At 39.9% G+C, this 22,540-nt stretch overlaps 1 protein-coding gene across 4 annotated transcripts in view; it reads left to right on the forward strand.

The window, feature by feature from the left end:
• The first annotated feature begins 10,356 nt into the window (after positions 1-10,356).
• Positions 10,357-22,540, forward strand: part of RAB1A (RAB1A, member RAS oncogene family) — a 29,888-nt gene continuing 17,704 nt past the window's right edge. For all 4 annotated transcript variants that reach the window (XM_086326329.1, XM_086326331.1, XM_086326330.1 and 1 more), the window contains exon 1: positions 10,357-10,572. In XM_086326329.1, the coding sequence (XP_086182455.1) occupies positions 10,550-10,572 (23 nt within the window). In that variant the 5' untranslated portion in view covers positions 10,357-10,549. The remainder of the gene's footprint in view (positions 10,573-22,540) is intronic.

Consider the following 22,540-nt stretch of genomic DNA (forward strand, 5'->3'; position numbering starts at 1 on the left):
GTATTTGTATGGCTGAGTCCCTTCCCTGTTCACCTGAAACTATCACAACATTGTTTATTAATTGGCTATTCCCCAATATAGCTGATGGAGAAGAGTCATGAGAGTCCCTTGGACAGCAAGGAGATCAAACCAGTCAATCCTAAAGGAAATCAACCCTGAATATTCATTGGAAGGACTGATGCTGAAACTCCAGTACTTTGCCCGCCTGATGTGAGCCGAGTCATTGGTAAAGACTCTGATGCTGGGAAAGATTGAAGGCAAAAGGAGAAGAGGGTGGCAGAGGATGAGATGGTTGGATAGCATCACCAACTCAATAGACATGAACTTGGGCAAACTCTGAGAAATGGTGCGGAACAGGGAGGCCTGGCATGCTTCAGTCCATGGAGTCACAAAGAGTTGGACACAACTTAGGAACTGAACACCAATAATATCCCAATACAAAATAAAAGTTTACAAAATAGGTGCTTAACATGCAACTGTTGAATAAATGAGTGGATCAAAGAATAGATGAGAGACCAAGAGGGCAAAGGCAGCTCTTACTGATGAAACTTCCTGGCTAAGAGTCTTGTGGCAAAGTGACCCAGAAAAGATAACTCCACTTTCTCATCCTTCCTCTCTAACCCAATTCCAGACACCATCATGCAATTACACAGGACTTCGCCTGAAGTGCTGATGGTGACCTCATGGTGTCTTAACAGCTGCTTATCTGCTAGGTCATCATTTTTATTTGTTCAGCTACTTATGTAATAATGCCATTAGAGGAAACAGAAGTTGTCCACTCAGGGTGCCATTGTTTGAAAAGTAAGTTATAAAAATGAGTTCCTTGCACATAATAATGTCATGTGGCTTGGCTAATTGAAGAATGACTGGGAACAGAATATGGCATCCCAAAATATGCCACTTGGCATAAGGATATTTCTGAACTGAAGGCAATAGAAAAGAAGCAGATTAAAAAAAAACCAAAAACTTCTTTACCCTCTCATAGTTGCCTAAAAGCAGAACATAAATTTGTAAAGCTGTACCACTCTCTCCTCTCTACCTGGAATGATAGAAGTTAATCATCAGAGACAATTCTAGACCCTTATCAGCCCAGACATGGCACCAGAGGAGACTAAATAACAAACATTGCTAATTAGTGCTTTTCTTACACTATATGTATACTGCCCATATATACACCTTTCCACAATTTGCCACGGGTAGAAACTCAAAGTCCTTTCCCTTCCTCTTAAAACTTCTCTAAAAGTTTATTATTCTTTTGTTAAAATGCTAACGCTGTGTGAGTTACCATCTCTGAGTACGCCCATGTGTATGTACAATAAACATGTTAATAAACTTGTTTGTTTTTCTCTTGTTAATCTTTTATATGTCTAATTTATGGGGCACTGGCTAATGAACCTAAAAAGATATTTTTTGCTTTACAAGAGCATCAGCTGAAACTCGACTGATCCCGTGCAGAAGGTTATGCTGCTATGCCCAAAGGTGGTGCCATGGCAGCAGCACTGGGACACGTCCCATAAGATGAGCCATTGCTGAGATTTGTCATCCAGTGTTGTAGTTGATAAAAGCCCGACACTGTCATATTCACATTAGAGAGTAAGTGACCAGAAGACCATGATTTGCTTTTCTATAGATCTAGAAACTTCACTGTACATTTACTCAGCAATTAAACCATCTTGGGCTTCCCTTGTGGCACAGCTGGTAAAGAATCCACCTGCAATGCAGGAGACCTGGGTTTGGTCCCTGGGTTGGGACGATCCCCTGGAGAAGGGAAAGGCCACCCACTCCAGTATTCTGGCCTGGAGAATTCCATGGACTGTAGTCCATGGAGTCGAAAAGAGTTGGACATGACTGAGCGACTTTCACTTTAAAACATCTTAGGCACTGTGGAAAGTGCTTTGAGAGATATGAATATTTTTTGAAGGACACATTAAACACCTTTGTCCTGAATACATTCTTTTATGGAGAAAGATGAGCAATACCTGTGTTAAGTATAATTGACCATTTGTTAAAATATAGCTATTGATTTTACAAACAAGTCAAACACTAGGTATTTATAGAAAATATGTTACAGACTAAGCCCTGGAGATGCAAAGAAGTTTTACAGTCCTCAAGAAGCATACATGGAAGGGAAAGTAACAAAATACCCAGGCCAACAGAATTGTAAAGGGCTCAGTGCTGTTGGTAGTGGAAGCTCAGAGGACAGAGAGATCATTTCCCACTGGATGGTCAAGAGGGACTTCCTGGAGAGAAAGGGGACTTTAAATTGCATCATTAGAATGGGTATGACACAGAGGAATGGGGAAAGGAGGTGTACCTCTGGGCTAGATGCTAGAGAGGGAAACTTCCAGAGGGAGTTGACATTTTTGAGGTCTCCTCCATGGCAGGCACTTTCACAAACATTGCCTTCATTTAATCACCTCAAAAAACGTGGAGGACAGTGATGGCAATGAGGTCTCTGCTCTCAAAGGTACAAGTTTTATGCTTAAAACAATTAGAAAACAATAGAAGCTGTTAGAGAAGAAAATACTAGACTGAATATAATCAAGTGTAGTTCAGCTCTCAATTTGTTAATGGATTTCTGGGATAGATTGAGGCTTCCCTGATGGCTCAGATGGTGAAGAATCTGCCTGCAATGCAGGAGACCCGGGTTCGATCCCTGGATCAGGAAGATTCCCTGGAGAAGGGAATGGCTACCCACTCTGGTATTCTTGCCTGAAGAATTCCATGGACAGAGGAGCCTGGTGGACTACAGTCCACAGGGTCCCAAAGAGTTGGACATGAGTGACTAACACTAACACTTTTCTGGTTTTAGTAACTGAGTCCAGAAGCCGGCCTGATTGAGATCAGGTCAGTACCTGAGAACGGGGGAAGGTCAGGCTGTTGGAGGTATGCTCTATTGGAGGTCCAGGTTGACTAGCTGAGAGCCCTTTGTCATCCTGCACCTTGCATATCTGGTATTGTTCTGAGAACTATTTAGGGAACTTTCAATCTGATTTTCTTCAACACACCTCTGGCTTGCCCTACTGTTTGCTGAACACTGTGATGGCCTTGGCAGCACAGAAATATTGCAAATTGGAGACAACTTCACAGGAGGTAGAAGTCAAGGAACTAGGCATTCAGAGAGAGTTCTTTTGAGAGGGTCAAAGGCCTGGAGTTTGATATCCATGGCAGCCATAGTACACTGTAGCCAATCTCTTCCTTTGCCCTTTCTTCCTGCCGACCATGCCTGGGTAGAAAAGAGTTTCTTATCTGTTATGCTTCAGGGCATTGTACCTCTTTCTGGGAAGATGGACTGAACTTTATTTTCGGCTGAAGAAAAAAGCAAAAAAAGATTTAAGTAATCCTAGATGATTCTAAGGGCTTCCCTGATGGCTCAGTGGTAAAGAATCTGCCTGCCAAGCAGGAGACATGGGTTCTATCCCTGGGTCAGGAAGATCCCTTAGAAAAGAAAATAGCAACCGGCTCCAGCATTCTTGTCTAGAAAGTTCCATGGACAGAGGAGCCTGGCGGGCTACAGTTCATGGGGTTGCAAAGAGTCAAACATGGCTGAGCAACTAAACAGCCGCAGCAGCACTTACTAATAAGGCAATGCTTTCCTGAGGACCCAATCAATGAATATGTTGGATATTTATTAGGTATAAAGTACCATGCTACGTGCTGGTGGGAAGGGATAGAGTTTGACAAGGCGTGGTCCGTCCTCTCATGGAGCTCATAGTCTAGCTGGAAAAACAAAACATATACATGAAATATTATAACTAATGATATGTATTGCTGTGCAATAGAACTTTCCATGAGGATGGAAATGTTCTACAATGTCCATTGTCTAATAAAGTAGGCATTAGTCACATGCAGCTGTCGAGCATCTGAAATGTAGATAGGGCAACTGAAATGAATTTTTAACTTACTTAATCTTTTAAAATTAAATTAAATTAAATTATTTTTAGTTGCACCGGGTCTTCATTGCTGTATGCAGGCTTTCTCTAGTTGCAGTGAGAAGGCGCTTCTCATTGCAGTGACTTCTCTTTCCAAGCACAGACTCTAGGCGAGAGGACTCAGTAGTTGCTGCTCATGGGCTCTACAGCATGGGCTCAGTAGTTGTGATGCACAGGCTTAGTTGCTCTGTGGCATGTGGAATCTTCCTGAATCAGGGATTGAACCCATGTCCCCTGTATTGGCAGGCAAAGTCTCATCTACTGTGCCACCTGGGTGGTTCAGCTGGAAAAGAATCTGCCTTCCAGGCAGGAGACCCTGGTTTGATTCCTAGGCTGGGAAGTTCCCCTGGAGAAAGGATAGGCTACCCACTCCAGTATTCTTGGGCTTCCCTGTGTGGCTAAGATGGTAAAGAATCCGCCTGCAATGTGGGAGATCTGGGTTCGATCCCTGGGTTGGGAAGATCCCCTGGAGAAGGGCTTGGCACCCCACTCCAATATTCTTGGCTGGAAAATCCCCATAGACAGAGGGGCCTGGCAGGTTACAGTCTGTGGGGCTGGGCACAACTAAGCGACTAAGCACAACACAGCACAGTGCCACCAGGGAAGTCCTTACTTTTTTTTAAAGTATATTTATTTATTTATTTGGCTGTGCTGGGTCTTAGTGGCATGATCCTTGATCTTTGTCGGTGCGTACAAGATCTGTAGTTGTGGCATGTGGGATTTAGTTCCCCGAGCAGAGATTGAACCTGGGTCCTCCTGCATCAGGAGCACACAGTCTTAGATACTCGATCAACAAGGAAGTTCCAACTTACTTTTAATTATTTTAAATAACCATATGTGGATCATGGCTTCTGAATTGGACAGCTTTGTAGGAGGCATTATGAAAGCACTAAAAAAAGGAGCTGAGGTAAACAAGAGGGCAAAGGTTAACCCCCTTTAGGTTGATGTGGACAGGAAAGGCTGCCAGGAAGGGGTGTGGTTATAGTTGGGACCTAGGAATGTATAGAATTCCAATACGAGAATAAGAAGTTATTAGGTTGGTGCAAAAGTGATTGTGATTTTTGCATTGTTGAAATTAGCTATTTGATATTGGGTTACATTCTTAAATAAATGTGGTTACATCATTTTAACATGCATTTTTTACTTTATGTTTTTTGCTAATGATGTATTCCTTTCTGTTTATTGTATATGTCTTTTTACACTGTGGAAATGCTAGACAAAAACCAAATACGAGTGATTTTTTTATTTGAGTTCAAAATGGGTTGTAAAGCAGTGGAGATAACTTGCAACATCAACAACGCATTTGGCCCAGGAACTGCTAATGAACATTCAGTGCAGTGGTGGCTCAAGAAGTTTTGCAAAGGAGACAAGAATCTTGAAGATGAGAAGCAAAGTAGCCGGCCATCGGAAGGCGACAACAACCAATTGAGAGTAATCACTGAAGCTGATCCTCTTACAACTACAGGAGAAGCTGCTGAAGAACTCAAGTTCGACTATTCTGTGGCCATTTGGCATTTGAAGCAAATTGGAAAGGTGAAAAAACTCATTAAGTAGATGCCTCATGAACTGACCGCAAATTAAGAAAAAAAATCATCATTTTGAAGTGTCATCTTCTTTTATTCTACACAATAACAATGAACCATTTCTTGATTGGATTGTGACATGCAATGAAAAGTGGATTTTCCACAACAGCCAGTGATGACCAGCTAAGTGGCTGGACTGAAAAAAAAGCTTCAGAGCACTTTTCAAAGCCAAACTTACACCAAAAAGTTTGGTGGTCTGCTGCCCATCAGACAAGGATACTAGAGTGGGTAGCCAGTCCCTTCTTCAGGGAATCTTCCTGATCCAGGGCTCGAACCTGTGTCTCCTGCATTGCCGGCAGATTCTTTCCCATCTGCTGTGTGTGTGTGTGCGGTTTTCAGAAGGGGGACAATTCCTGGTAGTTCTAGTACTTCCACACCAGGGCAACTTTAACCCTGACCTGCCTGTCTTCCTCCTTCTCAACACTACTCCAAGCCCCTCTTCCCCTGTTCTCTGACTTGGTTGGGACCTTGTTCCCAAGCTGGCAGTTAAACTGGATATCTCTGAGCCACTTTAAGCCCCTCATGTCCCTTCACACCTTCAGATTCTATCTTCTCCTCTCTGAAATTGCCCCTCCCTTCTGTTTTATAGAACATACCATCACTCTCTTTTAAAAATTTATTTTATTGAAATATAGTTGATTTACAATGCTGTGTTAATTTCTGCTGCATAGCAAAATTCAGATATACAATGATTCAGATATATATACATATGTATCTTTCATATTATTTTCCATGGTGGTTTGTTACAGGATAGTGAATATAGTTCCCTGTGCTATATGGTAGGACAATTCTATATAGAATAGTTTGCATCTGCTAATCCCAAGTCCCCAAATCCATCCTCCCCTACTCCCGACCCCTGTTGGCAACCACAAGTCTGTATGTCTGAGTCTGTTTCTATTGTAAAGAACACAACATCTCTTGCCTAAATGAATCTACCTTTTAACTAATCTTCCTACCTTTAGTCTCCATGGAACTCCAGAATGCTCCCTTTAGAATACTGAGGTAGTCTCCTTACTTTCCTTCTTGGACACTTTCTTGGTTCTCCATTGCCTAGTGAAGAAGATTGAAACTCTTTAGCAGGTATTTGGAGCTCCCCACCATCTCACTTTAATCTAAATATCGCCTATCTCATCTCCCATGGAATCTGTGACTACCATTCCCTAAACACATGGGTGTTTTCACGTTTCCAGGCTTGTGCTCACTTTCTTTTGTCATTCTCCCTCTCCCCCATCTCTGCCAATAATTAAAATTTTATTCTTTTTCAAGACTTAATTCAAATATCACCTCCTTCATGAAAGCATTCCCAATAGTTTGAGTTGAAATTATTTCCCTCCTCTGTACTTCCATCCCATATCATTTTTGAAGGTCAGGTTCGTAATCTGGGTATAATTTATACACTATCAAATTTACCCCTTTTAGGTGTATAGTTCTACAAGTTTTGACACGGCATATATAGTTGAGTAACTAACCGTCCCCACAATGAAGCAATAGAGTCTTTCCATCAAAGCCCAAAGTTCCCTTGTGTCTCCTTGTGAACAATTCCCTCATCCCATTCCCAGTTTTTGGCAGTCACTGTTCTGATTTCTGTCCCTATACACATTGTATCATTTAAATTTATTTTTGTATTTCCCTCTCTAAGCCTTGTTTGTATACACATCTTTCTCTCAATAGGTTGTTATCTCACAGACAGAGAACTGTAATCATTCACTTTTGTATTCCTTATAGTTCCAAGCATATTTATTACAAGGCAGGTCATAAATATTTAATAAAAGAAAAAGGGAAGAATAGGAAAAGAAAGGAAGGGAAAAAGGAAGAAAGAACAGAACGAGCCAAATAGCAAATGGATATACAGCCCTAGGAGAGTTAACAATAGGGGCAATCAACAGGGCTCATGCTAGTTTAATGAATTATTGAGCTATTAATCTGAACTATAAAAGTAACTACTCTTAAGCACCTCATATAAAATATATCGGGACTCCCTTGGTGGTCCAATGGCTAAGAATCAGCCTTGCAATGCAGGGGACGTGGGTTCAACACCCAGTCAGGGAACTAAGATCCCATGTGCCACAAGGTAACTAAGCTCAGTGCTGCCACTACTGAGTGCACATGCTCTGGAGCCTACGTGCCACAGCTAGAGAAGCCTGCATGCCGCGGATAAGAACCGATGCATCCAAAAATAAACCAATCAACTACTAAAATAAAATATATTAAGGTTTGAATCAGCAAAACTGACACTTTTGGGGGAAGGAAGTCAATGTAAATGACATACAAGGTGTAGTATGGGTTTGCCTTGTAGCTCAGTTGGTAAAGAACCTGCCTACAATGAAGGAGATCCAGGTTTGATTCCTGGTTCTTCCTCTGGAAGATCCCCTGGAGGAGGAAATGGCAACCCACTTCAGTATTCTTGCCTGGAGAATCCCATGGACAGAGGAGCCTGGCAGGCTATAGTCCATGGGGTTGCAAGAGTCAGACTCGACTTAGCAAGTAAACCACCATCGTGGGCTGGGAAACGTCTAGGCACCACTGCCTCTAAGCTCCTTGCATTCTATTAATACATCACAACTAGGATATAAAGCATTCTGTCTTTGGTATACAGCTGCTAAGTTGCTTCAGTCGTGTCCAACTCTGTGCGACCCCAGAGACGGCAGCCCACCAGGCTCCCCCGTCCCTGGGATTCTCCAGGCAGGAACACTGGAGTGGGTTGCCATTTCCTTCTTCAATGCATGAAAGTGAAAAGTGAAAGTGAAGTCGCTCAGTCGTTCCCGACTTTTAGCAACCCCATGGACTGCAGCCTACCAGGTTCCTCTGTCCATGGATTTTCCAGGCAAGAGTACTAGAGTGGGGTGCCATTGCCTTCTCCGTGGTATACAGCAGGTACATTTAAAACTTTCGGGGAGAAAGGTCGTTACTATTTACCAAGTATCCTCAAAGTCACTGTACTATATACTTTATAATGTTTTAATTCTCACAACTACTCTCTCACTTAGGTTAAAGGTGATTGGTTATTTGTTAGGAAAGGACATAAATAATTAAAGAAAGTATAGCCAGGTGGCTCAGTGGTAAAGAATCAGGAGATGTGGGTTTGATCCCTGGGTCTGGAAGATCGCCTGGAACAGAAATCCGCAACCCACTTCAGTATTCTTGCCTGTGAAATCCTATGGACAGAGGAGCTTGGTGGGTTCCACAGGGTCTAAATAACAACAATATTATGGGTATACCTTCAAGGACAGGAACAGGTTAAATTTTTTATCCTTGGCTCAAGATGAATTCTTCAGAGGTTTTCTGAGTTTTTCTTCTGTGCAATCACAATAAGCAGGAAGAGATGAGAGTCTAGGATAAAATACACTTTTTGATGACTATCATTGATCCATTCAGGGTATTTTCCTGATGTGTTGATCACATTCGTTTCAGAAGCCAACATGATAAAGAGGAATTCTAGCCTACAGTTTGATGAGGTGGTCAACTAAAGCACATGTGTTGTATTTGTGTGCTAACGGGGTACAGTGGGTAAATAGAAACAAAAACTGCTTTCCTTCCATATTTTGATGTTATGGGAATTTAAAGTGATCTTGCAAAGTCTTTGAAGATAATTTTCTTGGTTCTAAGAACAAGTTGGAAGATAAACTTTGACCAGTGTATTATACCATGCCCTTTGTAATTAACTCAAGATAAAATGTTAAAGTTCAGTGGAGATTTAAATTCCTGAGCTGATTAAAAAGAGCTGTTAATATGTTTTTTTTGAAGTGTGTTCATGTTACTTCTGGAGTTTCCAGGCATTATACAGTAATGATCTGCACTATCGCTTATTACTTTCCAATCTTGTAGAATGGCTCAGAATTAAATAGCAACTAAAAATAAGTACATTTCAACTCGAAGGCTGGAACCAGGGCAGGAAGATTACTAATTTTTGTTTGGCTCAGGCTTGTGTCCTGTCCACGCAATGGGGAGGCACTGAAAGGTGTGGGGTTAGAGATGGAAATGTTTCAGGAAGATAAATCTGGATGTGACTGCAAATGGCTTGGGGCGGAGTAGAGGCAGAAGCAGATAGTCCACTCGTAGACTGCTGCAATATCCAGGCTGAGGTGATCAGAGCAGGGCTGGAAAGGGAATAGTAAGAAATAAAAAAATAAAATGGTCGTGCCAACACTGGTCGATGACCAGACCTAATGGCGTTCGTGTTTTCCAGAGACCCAAAGTTTTCCGCAGAGGCCCCTCGATCTTCTTCCATCTTTAGAGCGGACATCCTGGGACCAGCGGGGAAGCTCAAGCCTGAAGCAGGTCAGACCAGCAAAAGGCACACAAGAGCCGAGATCCCCTAGTTCCCCTTCCCTCCGCCTAGGCTCTCAGGGTCCCTCGGGCTCCGACCCCTCTCTCCCCAGCCCGCAGGGTCCCGGGATCCCCACCCCCTTCTTCCGCCAGCAGCCGGCACCGCCCTCTGTCCCTCCCCTCCCCCTCCCCCGTGGGGCGCTGACTCGCCCGGCTGCCACGTCTCACTGATGACATCACCAGGGCCGCTCGGCCTTAGCCAATCCGCTAGGGGGAGTCCGAGCGAAGTCCTAGCCAGCGAGTCAGCGGGGAGGGGAGCAGGGAGGGGCGGAGCGCGGGGGGGTTGAGAGAGGGGGGAATGGGGCGAGCGACAGCCCCTCAAGTACGCGTGCGCCAGAAGCGCGGGGCTTGGTGGGAAGCTGAGTCCAGGTCTTGGCCCTGTACCGTGGTTCCCCAGGGCCCGCAGCCGCGCTCGCAACTCTCTTTCCCGGCATGCCATGCGGTGCGGCCGCCCTTTGGGCTGTGTAAAGGCCCCTCGGTCTAAGGCTTTCCTATTTCCTGGTTCGCCGGCGGCCATTTTGGGTGGAAGCGATAGCTGAGTGGTGGCGGCTGCTGATTGTGTTCTAAGGGGACGGAGTGGGGTAAAGACGTTTGCTCTCCTGGAACAGCCTATCTCATTCCTCTCCTTCGACTACCCGTGGCGCGGAGAGTCAGGGCGGCGGCTGCAGCAGCAAGGGCGGCGGTGGCGGCGGCGGCAGCTGCAGTGACATGTCCAGCATGAATCCCGAATAGTGAGTGCAGGGGAGCACCGGTCGGCTGGGTCCCTGGGCCACCTTGGGAAGGCTTAGAGGGGGCGAGGAGGGCGGAGGAATGGGCCTCGGCCTCGGCGAGGTAAGGGTGACGGGTCAGGAGAGGTTGGCGGCTGGGAGTCGGGCCCCATTGTCTGACGGAGGAGGGGCGGTCGAGGGGAGGGGTCGGGCCGGAGGGGTGAGCCGCCTGGGCCTGGACCCGGTTTGTTTTGTAGTACTGGCCCGAGTGCCGGGCCGGTGTGTAGGGGCAGTCCGCGAAGAGGGTTGGGGCGTCCGGGAGTCGGTGGTGGGGCCGTGGGAAGGGGTAGCTTTTCTTGGAAGCAGTGACTTTTCAAGGAGGGCCAGTTTTTTAAGGAGTGGGGATGAGGTGAGACAACTCTCTTAGAGGGCATTGTCAGACCCTACGCCCGCGCTCTGCGGAGCTGTCAGAACCCTCGGGGTGGAAACCAGCTTTACTTGTAAATCTTGAGCTTGTTGGCTATTTCTTCCACCCTCCTCTCCAGGTTGCAGGTAATATGGATGCTTTTCAGGGCTGCATGAGATTGCGGGGAATAAATAGATGGTGAGAATCGATTTAAAAATTTTAGTTCTGTTTTTTAGTTATTTCCTGGAGTTCTTTACGAACTCAGCGGGCCCATTGCCTTCCTGAAAAACCTGGGCGTTCGTGAGAATTTTTTTTTAGAGGACACCGAAGTCCTTTTGCCTTGTGTAGGTCAAGGGAAAAACAAAACACTAGCACCAAACCTAGGGACATCTTTGTGATATTACCAAATAAAAGCAAGGCTTTGCCGTAAAGTTGCAAGAAAAACGAATGGGCCCTTTGATAGATCTGTATGTTTTGAATTACCTACTTGAAGGCTTGCAGATAGGGAATGAGGTTCTGTGACGTGTCATGAAAAGTTAATGCATTTCTTTTTCTTGCTTCCTCAAGAAGTCACCACAGCAGATGTGACACACCTGTCACCTTTCATGGGAACCGGTGTTTCTTTCCTTAGGAAGACTTTGTTGGGCTCTCCTTAATGGCCCTTAAAAACATCCTTCTACAGTTTGCATTTTGAAATTAGTGAATAATTGAAGGAGATTTAATTGGTATTCCTCCTCTGTGTCAGAAGGATTTGGGGGGAGATGGGGAATTTTTTAAAGCAGAGATCAGTCTTTGACCTAAATGTTGAGTTTATTTGCTGTTTTGGTCAATTACTGCTAAATATTTCCCCTAAAAGGTACACCCATGGGTTTAGCTGACTGTCATGTGTGTGTCACATGGCTCTTGCAAAATGCATTCTGACTTCAACTTTTGTAATACTGTGGTTTGACGCCGAAATGTCCCTTTCTGTTATAAACAGAAGCTGTAGTACTTTATTAAAATTTTATATACTTTAAGAAGTTGAAGATAGTGTTCTAATAGTGTCCTGTTTGCTATGCTGGCAGTTTTTTATCAAGGGCTGCAAGGACAAAGTTGGTTTTGCATAGTTGGACAGAGTTGAACTTGAGGCCTCTAATTTAGAAGTTGTCCTGGCAACAGTAAAGTACATGGATTTTCCATTTTATAGAGGTTTGTCTTATGTTTAGGGAGTTTCTTAAATTTGCTACATGTATAGAGTCTGAATTTATTTCTCCTTTTGTGAAATAGGACAACTGTTTATTCCTATCGGGGTTATGTATATGTAAAAGGATTTGGTAAACTTGTAAGAGCAGGGTACATCATTGTATAAGGCTTTCCAGTCACAGTAAAATTTAGGAATATAACCTTTATCTTCAAGGAATTTATAATGGAATACAAAAAAAATAGATATTATATATGTTAAATACCAGTAGATACGGCAAGTTCCAGATGTGTGACATGGATTGGAGCCACAAGATTTTAAAAGTAGTTATGGGGTTGTGGTTGCCTGGTATGGTTCAGAAAGACCTTATAGAGAATAAACCAGTAAGGGAATTATTAGCATTTGATTTGGAGAAGCAGAGGGAGTGAGAACGATTGTTCAGGAGGGAAGAAGAAAGAAGAATGGTTAATAAATGACAGGGATAGTAATTCTTAAGTAGAGTGTCAAACCATCCTTTATTTTGAGGGTTCTAGATTAATGACCTCAACAGAATCAATCCCAGAAATCATTTTTATATTTTTATGGCATGGAGTGTGCCAGTACCTGGGCTACTGTATTTATATTCTAGGCTGTCTCTTAAGTAAAATGACCTAGTAGCTTGGGAAAACCTTTGGAAAAGCACTAGTGAAAAGTACTTAAGGTGAGAAGAGGTGGTATTTTATTATGAATGGTCACAAGGACAACCAGCAAGCAGATTTTTAGAATCTGACTTCAGCAATTTCTTCTTGTCTTTAATCAAGTTTATTAGCATCATTAAAGTAATTAGAGAAAAATTGGGAACTAGAGAAAAGAAGGAAATTCTTAGAGTTTAATCACCCAGACACAAGCCCAATTGCTTTAAAACCGTGTTCTAAACTTTAAAATCAAAGGTTTTTTTTTTTTATTAAGTTAAAATTTTTTTTTTTATTAAGCTAAAACTTGTAATGGATGAGTGCCTTTTATGATTCCACAGTGTTACCCTAATAGCTAACATTTATGGCCACTTATTATATGCCAGCTACAATATAGTGCATTATATAATACACATGTATTATAGTGTACACTTTATATGCTAATTTGAAACAATAGAATACAAGGGAATATTTACAGGTGCACCCCAGATGTTCCTTGCTTTGGTTTGTCATATTCTTCTTACCCCTTATAGAAACTTTTAAAATCTGTTGTATGGGTGCTGCTGAATTTGGTAATGAAAATGCGTTCTTGACAAAAGTTTGGTTCTCTCAGAATGAACAAGATTTTAGATTTGTGTAGGTTGACACGATTACCTGTTGGTAGCTTTATTACTAAATGCTTTTATTTTATTATCTTTAAGTTGTAAGTTTTTGGTTTGGGAGTGAAGAGAATAAGAAATATGTCCATTAATGATTAAATCTGAAGCTTTTTCTTTGACTACTTTCCATGTTATTTGGCTGATTTGGGAGAAATGGTCCTGGGTTATCTTTATTAGCAGAAATTAAGGGTAATGACTGACTCATTTGAACTTCAAATACTACAAACAAAACCAAAATGCAACCAGAGTGGAGTCTGAGCAGTGGAAAAAGTAGATGGAAAGCATCAAAGCTCTTTTTTTTTTCTTCTGGAGATTTGAAGAAAGATTTTAATTTTCCTGAGCTAGGAGGTGAAGCAGGCAGTGATTATTTCAGCACACTGGTTAAGAAATGCTTAACATTATTCTCATACCAGAGGCATTTTTCCTAATCCACTAGCTTCTGTTGGATTTTTTTTTTAGCGTCAAAATCATTTTGGCTGCTTCATCTATAAGGAGTATGTTAAGAATGAAATACGTGTACCTCTCTCAACCAGTTAACTCCAGTCAGAAGACCTATATGTAGTAGTGTCTTTGGATTGGCTAGTTTTTTTTGTTTTAAGATCACATTTTTTTTTGACAAGTATATACCACTTTATATATTTTTGGCTGCTCTTAGTCTTTGTTGTTGCACGAGGGCTTTCTCTAGTTGCTGCGAGTGGCGGCTACTCTAGTTTGGGTGCTCTTGCTTCTCATTGTGGTGGCTTCTCTTGTTGCAGAGTTGTGGCACAGGGACTCATTCGTTGTGGCTCATGGGCCCTAGAGAGTGCAGGCCTCAGTCCAGAGGGCTCGGTTGCTCCACCATATGTGGAATCTTCCTGGAGCAGGGATGGAACCCATGTTTTCTGCATTGGCAGGTGGATTCTTATCCACTGCGCCACCAGGATAGTCCCTAGATCAACTAGTTCATTGCAGAAAAATTTATAAAAGAAAAAAAATTTTTTAAACCTTGTTTTTTTACATTTTAACATAATTATGGCATACGTTTTAATCAGTCTCCTAAACTTTGTTTTTTGTCATGGTAGATTCAAGGAACATTTGACTTTTTTTTTTTTTTTTTTGCCAGTGCTATGCTTTGAATAAGTCTATCTTTTAATTTAAGGATTTGAAAGTAAAAACAAGTTAAATCAGTTCTATTATCTGGCTAACAGTGTAATTTCATTAATAAATACATCATTATTGCCTTTTACATAATTTTTAGTTAGAATTTTTTTATTAGAAGAGAAGCAGAAACCAACTAAAAATAGGTTTTATTTTTGTTGGTTGCTTTGATGACTTTTTGATGGTGTTAGTAGTGATTTGGGAAATTCAAAGAAGTTTAAAGTATTCTCACTGTCCAGAATATGACTATTTAATGTCTGTAGAGAATCAGTGTATGTAATTTCTCTGCATAGTGTTAAGTTGCCAGTACCTATGTAGACTTTCCACAAAATACATCTTACGAGTTTGGTGTGAGTGGATGATCTTGTAGGATCATTTAAAGAAACTGAAATTTTACATTTAAAATTTCTTCTCCTTTTCATCACGAATAGGTTAAAGTATAGGATGTTGACAGTGTCTTATATATTCAAAGTTTTTTTTTTTTTTTAAGATAGAAGAGCTTTAGAATCCGGTGTTCTCTTGCCAACTGTTTAGTTGACTTTTAAAGAGAATTTTGCTTTGTGAGTAGTTTTATTTCTTTAGTATTTCAATTTTTGTTCTAGAATAAGTGATTATTCTATAGAAAATAGAATAATAGAAAAATAAGTGATTTTTCTAAGTGATGTAAAAAGTGCTTAACCTCTTGTTACATTCATATCCCATCAGCAGTCCTTTGGCTGTGTATGTGTTTTTTGCTCTCCTTGGCAACTTCTGACTACATATATGATGGTTCTACCACTTGTAGTTGTAATAGTTAAGTTTCATTTTTGATAGTTAAGAGCTTCCTTTTGCTGTCACCTACTCTTGTCTCTTTCCTAATGTATGAAATGGGGTTAAATAAAATGCCTTTTAAGATTCTGAGATTTTTTTTTTAAATTTGCAAAATAAAAAGATGAAGAGAAACTAAAAATGGGTGTAGGATGCCAGTGCCTGAGATATCTTAGATGTGTTGACTTTGCTGCTTTTTACCACTGTTCGTCTGAACTGCATTTTGAAGTTTTAGTAAGAGTTAGACAAAATGACGACCTCCCCGCCCTGCTCTCGGAGAGCAGAACAGTCAGACTTTTCCACTGTTTTCTTGTAGAAGGTGGGGCTGAGGAGAGATTGCTTCTTTGATATCAGGAATAGAATTCAGGGAAGAAAACCTAAGACTTGGCTTTTCCTTGGACCCACCCTGTGATGTTTCAAATTATAAAAGGGTAGTGGTGTAATGATACTTAAAGGGAAAATAATCCTGAGGCTTTAGGGAGCCAGAGAATAAATGTTTATTGGTTTGTTTATTTACTTAAATATGTGAAGAAATAGGGTACAAAGGAGAAGTAGGAAGTGTCCTTGGTACTTTTGTGACTGATGGGTCAGTTTATTAAATCCAAGGTTGGTGATAGGTTCCAATTAAGTTTGCTCTGTTCCATGTTTATAGATTTTGACAGGTAGTATTACTTTTGCTCATAAGAATGACTCTTTGGAAACATTATTTTTAATAATAATAGCTACTAATTGACAAGTACTTACTCTCTGTGCCAGCTACTTGGCTAGGGTCTTCACATAGGGCATTTTATGCACTCTGTACCTCAGACTAGTGAGCTTTACAAATGAGATTGAGTGAATTATATAATTGAAGTTTTCCAGGACAGTGATGAATTTAACTTGTCTGACTGTATTTTCTTTGAATAACAATAGTACTTAAATGGAATTACTACTTGTACTTGCTGCTCTGCCCATTTAGGGCAGTTATTCTTAACCCATTTATGGTCATGTACCCTTGGGAATATTTGATAAACACTATGGATCTGTCCTGTGTATATACATACTCATAGTATTCTGCATAAAGTTGCAAGTTGTTCACATTCCCTGAGCGTACTCATGAACCTCATGTTATAAATGCCTGATGTAGAAGATTGAAAACAGAAAAGAGAATTTTCACTACCATTCTTTTGAAATGTAGAAACCCAAGGGGGACAGATTTTAGTTTTAAATCTGGGATCTTGAACTAATTTCAAAATGTGAGATTTGTTTGGGTATGGCTTATTTTGATGACCTAGTCTGTGCTTTTATTTTCTTCTTCTTTTATTAAAACGTTTACCTGTTTGTTTCTCATTAAGTTACTGATAGATGAAGTGTTTCCAAGATTCTTGAAACAAAGACACTAAGTTCAAACAGCATTAGTGTTCAGATAAACAACAATGTCATCTCTGCAGTATCTTTATTGCCCTAAAATTCATATGGATGTCATTAGGGTAAATGCCTAGATCAGAGTAATATGTAATATATTCTTAATTGAATTATATGGGATTTATAAAAATAGTTAAATTTATAAAAGGATAATTTAAGCAACTTTGTCAAATTATTAATTATTTAGTGCTTAATTTATAGGTTGGTGGGTGGCATTTGTCCTCATAAAGAGCAATTGGGTTCATCACTTACTGAAGCTAATGAAGTCAGAACTCCAAAATTTACCATGCTGTTTTGAGCTGAGCTTACTCTCTACTAAAACAAATGTTCTAAGTTAATTTAAGCAGTAAGTTACACTTTATATTTGTTCAGGTTCTGTGTGCTAGTTCATAGATGGCTTGATTCATTCTGATAGGTTATATATAAAGTAGGACTTGTATACTGACTTTATTATCATCCAAGAGTGTAAAATATATCGAGGGACTTGGTGAGAAATGGGAGGGAAAGAAAACTAAGCATTTCGAGTTGAAAACCATAGGTTTAAGTTCAGACTACCACTTACTTCATACAGTCCGTTTATGCCTTTTGAGCTTGTTAAAGTTTTTCTAACACATTTAATCATCAAACATGGATCACTGACCTGTCTATTTGAAAAATGTTTTCAATACAGATATTTAAAATCTTTCAGTCAGCATACACACGCAAAAATCTAATTTCCTTGGAGAAAAAGCTTGATAAAGAAAACAGCCAGCCAGTTTTGTCATCACACTATGCTAGGAGTTGAGGGGTTTTTATTTTTGATTATACAACATAGACTTTGCTCCCAGATGCTTACCAGTTAGTTAAGATGACTCAAACTTAAGCAAGTATAATCAATTTAACAGTATTAGCGCAAATTAAATCTTGTGATTTTTTGGTAGAGAATATGATGGCATAATAGTGCAAAAAATTGGAGAAGGGGCCTAGGATTTCAATTATTGACAGAAAGTTTCAGTTATGTTGATTTAGCTGGAGAAGAACAGAGCACTGAGGAGGACTCTGCAGAAGCCCTGGTGCTAGTCTTGAGTTAAGATCAATAGGGACAACTTTGAGTTCCCACCTCTAGTCAGAAATTTTATGTATGTCCATTATTTCCCCTAATCCAATGAAGAAATAGGGTCCTAATTTTACAGGAGTCGGAGGTAGAGAAGAGTTAAATGCAGTAGAATTGGGATTTTAACTCAAGGGCCTGTGATTTTACAGTCCAAGTATGCTGTTTCCAGTTTACTGTGTGTGGTTAACTTCTAGGAATTCGAAATTAAGCCAGTTGATTAGGCAACTAGCATTTCTGTGGCCAACTATGTCTAAAATTCTTGACTGGAGAGGTCTTTTTAAAATGTTAAGAAAGTATACATATATCCTCTCCCTTCTATGGCTGATTCATGTTGAGGTTAGACAGAAAACAAAATTCTGTAAACCAGTTATCCTTCGATAAAAAAATTAAAAAAAAATGTTAAGGGTTTGTGAGGTACATATTGTTAATAGGCCTTTGACTTTCTTCACATCTTGTGTTAGGTTGATCTTTAGAGCTTCTCTCGACTTGAAGTTAATTATTGTATCCATTTTCAGTTTTTCTACTCTCATGACTATTTTTTTTTCCTCATGACTCCTCTTGACTACTTGGTGCCTTAAAGTCATGCAAGCCTTTTCTGTGAGAAAAGCAGATAAAGCAAAATGCCTTTCTTTTACTGGAGAGGTAGGCTTATTTGCTGCAGACCATTTTACGGTTATATGTGTTGCTGGTTGTGATCGTTGTACTTATAACTGTTACCTGGTTATTTTTGTACTTTATATTATAAATTAAACTGGTAAACTTCTGTGATAATTTGTCACACATCATCTGTACAAAAACTTTGGATAAACAGCTTCAACATTTTTGTCCGTAGTGCTTGAATTTTTTCATCAGGTTACATCCTAGATTGGAGGGAGGAAGGGACAATAATAATTGCCACTTATTGTGTTCCTGTAATGTACCAGACACTGCTAAGTATTTTAGAGGCGGTATTTATAATCTTGACCAGAGCCTAATCAGGTGGTTCAAGTGTGTGCCTGTGTGCTCAGTGGTGTCTGACTCTTTGCAACCCCATATACTGTAGCCCTCAGTCCATGGAATTTTCCAGGCAAGAATATTGGAGTAGGTTGCTATTTCCTTGCTCCAGGGGATCCTCCCAACCCAGGGATCGAACCCTCATCTTTAGCGTCTCCTGCATTGGCAGGTGGATTCTTTATCACTGAGCCACCTGGGAAGCCCTCTAATTGGGTGGTAGTGTGCTAATTGAATCTTTTTACAGATGAAGAAATAGAGCCTCATAGTGATAGGTGAGTACCTTGCCTTAAGATTTTGTAGCTAGTATATGATGGAGCCTGAATTCAAATACAGGTCTTTCCAGCTCTAAAACCCATGCAAGCTTTGAAAGGTAAGGAGGTAGTGCACACTTGGTGTGTTTTTCAGCAAATGTTTGCCGTTAAATGCGTTTTAAGACCATTTACTCTTCTGTCCTCTTGTATGGCTTATCACTTCCAATCAACCAAGTTTTCTCTCATTTTCAGAATTCCATCTTTGGGTTTTTGGAACACTTTTAAACAGAGCCTAAAATGGAACCTCGAAAATTAATCTATTGTCTCTAAATATATTTTATTTAGTTGTGGTTTTAGTGGTCAATTGTGGGGAGAGTTTTTTTTTTTTTAATTGCTTGGCTATTTTTTTAAATATGAAGGAAAGACTGTTGCCCTCTCAGATTCTTAATTGTTTATTTTGACTAACAGGTTGCTTTTGGCCATTACTGAAGGTTTATTTAGTTTTTATTAATTTAACCAGAAAAGTAATATGTGCTCTATAAAATTCAAACAATACAATTGAAGCATATGAAAAATTTCTTATCTCTCTTACCTCTTTTCTCTAGCCTAATGATCAATTTTGAATTGTGTTCTGTGGAGCATACTTAAAGTGAGTAAAGAAGAAGAGTTGATGTCATGCACAATTGTTGCAGCGCCAAGGTTTTATTAATTGTTTTAAACTCCAAAGGCTAATAGGCTAGTGTGTAGTTTAAAGATGAATTAAAATTTGTTGGGCCCACTGTATCATAATCTCATAATCATGACTTTTGTTTTAAATTTGTTATATGAGCTTAGTTTTAGGCTGTTTTCAAGTATGATTTTATAAAAAGATAAAACTACATGTTTCATGTCATGCAAGTGAACTTGTTCTAGGTGAAAGAGAAGAAATTACAGGTTCCATTTAACTTTTTAAAATAGCTGGTCTGTTCTAAGGTATACTTATAACTGACATTGTGAAATTTGTGTTTTGGGGGTACCATTTGGATAAAAACAATTATATAATTCTCCACTGTTCACTTTTGTCTTGTCTTCCTTGGTGTGTTTCCAAAGTGTATGTTGGAAGTTGTGTTAATGTCAGTCAACTTTCTTTTGTAATGTTTTCATTGACAGGTGAACTGTATGTGATAATCCAAATTTTATTTCATAAAAGAAGATAAAAAATGTTTATTTTTATTTAATCCAAAAAGTTGATTCATATCTTTGTTGCTTATATTGGGAGTGTGCCAGTGCTACCGCTTCCAGCCTTGACCTACTCTGCCTACCTAGGTGTCATTTGTGTTACGGCAGGTATGCTGAAAGAACTCATTAGGTTGTTTAGTCACTGAATAAGCCATTGATTAAAATTTTTTCCTCTTCTCAAATAGCATTTTTTTTTTCTGCTTAGAAAAGTAGTAACTGTGATTGTAGACATTTTAAAAATAGAAAGAAAAGACAAGTATAATCATACAGTTTAGAAGTGTCTACTTCTTTCCCCAAATCTTTGATGTGTGTACAAATTGTTTTTTAACAATAATGGGTTATACTGGACAAAGATGTTCTATAATCTTTTTACATAGTAGTATATCATGTAATAGTCTCTTGATATAATGGAATTCTGAGTAGTATTTTAGATTGAGCAACAAGCAGATTCATCTCCTACTTCCTATTTTATGTATGCAGTTTGGTAACTTCATAAAAAGGAAAACATTTTATCTAAATAGAATTTTTAATAGAAATGGGTTTTAAGTAACTTTTTCAAAATACTGTTTTCATGCTCTCACAATAGTGATTTTTTTTTAAGGTATGGAACGTATTAATGCTTACATGCAAAAATGGCATGGGTATTAAGATTATGTTCAGATCATAAATAATGGAAATAAAGGGTCTGCAGTATTGAAAAAGTAGACCATGAGTTGACCTAAGGAGAAACTGATGACAAAAATAATTTTTCACTTGCTGTTGCCTTTGGCATCCCACCATCCAGTTGTTAAAAGGCTGAATCTGCCCCCCTTCCATGCAGTCTTAATCTTTGTCAGTCTTAACGGTCTTACTTTCTCACTGAATTATGTCCACTTTTCAGTAATTTTCTGAAAAAATACTTGTGCCTCAAAACCAAAGTTTTTATTTTACAGATTCCACCATGATTTATGATTGTTGATTTAACTCAAGAAAACACAAAATGTATCTCTCACATTTAAAAAACATCAGGAGCTAGCTTTTTTCAATTAGATTATACTTATTTCATTAATGTCCTCATAGTTTGTTTTTCTAAAATCTTTTTATTTTGAAGTAAATTTAGATTCACGGAAGAATTGTAAAAGTAGTACAGAAAATTCCTGTATGCCTTTGTCCAACTTCCCCTAATGTTAGCATCTTATATACCATGGTACATTTATCAGAATTAAGACGTTAACATGGGTAAACTGAACTAAACTATAGAGTTTTATTTCAGTTTCTCCAGTTTTTGCACTAATGTCGTTTTCTGTTCCAGAATGTAAACCAAGAGACCATGTTGTATTTAATTATTATATCATATTAGCCTCCTTCCGGAGAAGGCAGTGGCACCCCACTCTAGTACTCTTGCCTGGAAAATCCCATGGACGGAGGAGCCTGGTAGGCTCCAGTCCCTGGGGTTGCTAAGAGTCGGGAACAACTAAGTGACTTCACTTTGACTTTTCACTTTCATGCGTCGGAGAAGGAAATGGCAACCCGCTCCAGTGTTCTTGCCTGGAGAATCCCAGGGACGGTGGAGCCTGATGGGCTGCCGTCTATGGGGTCGCACAGGGTTGGACACGACTGAAGCGACTTAGCAGCAGCAGCTTCCTTCAATCTGAGTTTATTAGTGTAGTTTTTCATTATCTTGGCAGTTTTGAAGAGCTTAGGTATTTTGTAAATTTTCCTCAATTTGCATTTGTCTGATGTTTTCTTTTGATTAGATGAGGTTATAGATTTGGGAAGAGATACCATAGAGGTGAGACTTCCCTGTAGCTCAAACGGTAAAGAATCTGCCTGCCATGCAGAAGGCCAGGGTTCGATTCCTGGGTTGGGAAGTTACTCTGGAGAAGGGAATGGCAATCCTCTCCAGTAGTCTTGCCTGGAGAATTCCATGGACAGAGAAGCCTGGTGGGCTACAGTCTGTGGAGTCGCAAAAAGTCGGACATGACTGAGTGACTAACACACACACACACACACACACCCCATAGAGGTGAAGCACTCTACTCATTACATCATATCAGAAGGTCCGTGATACCAGTGTGACATTGCTGGTGATGTTCACCTTGATCGCTTTGTAAAGGTGGCATCTGTCAGGTTTCTCCATTGTAAAATAACTATTTTTCCCTTGTCATACAGTGTTAGAAACCAGTCATTAAGA

The sequence above is a fragment of the Bos grunniens genome, chromosome 11 (assembly GCF_055505025.1).
Source record: "Bos grunniens cultivar Pamir isolate PY7600 chromosome 11, Bosgru_T2T1.0, whole genome shotgun sequence".
NCBI lineage: Eukaryota > Metazoa > Chordata > Mammalia > Artiodactyla > Bovidae > Bos > Bos grunniens.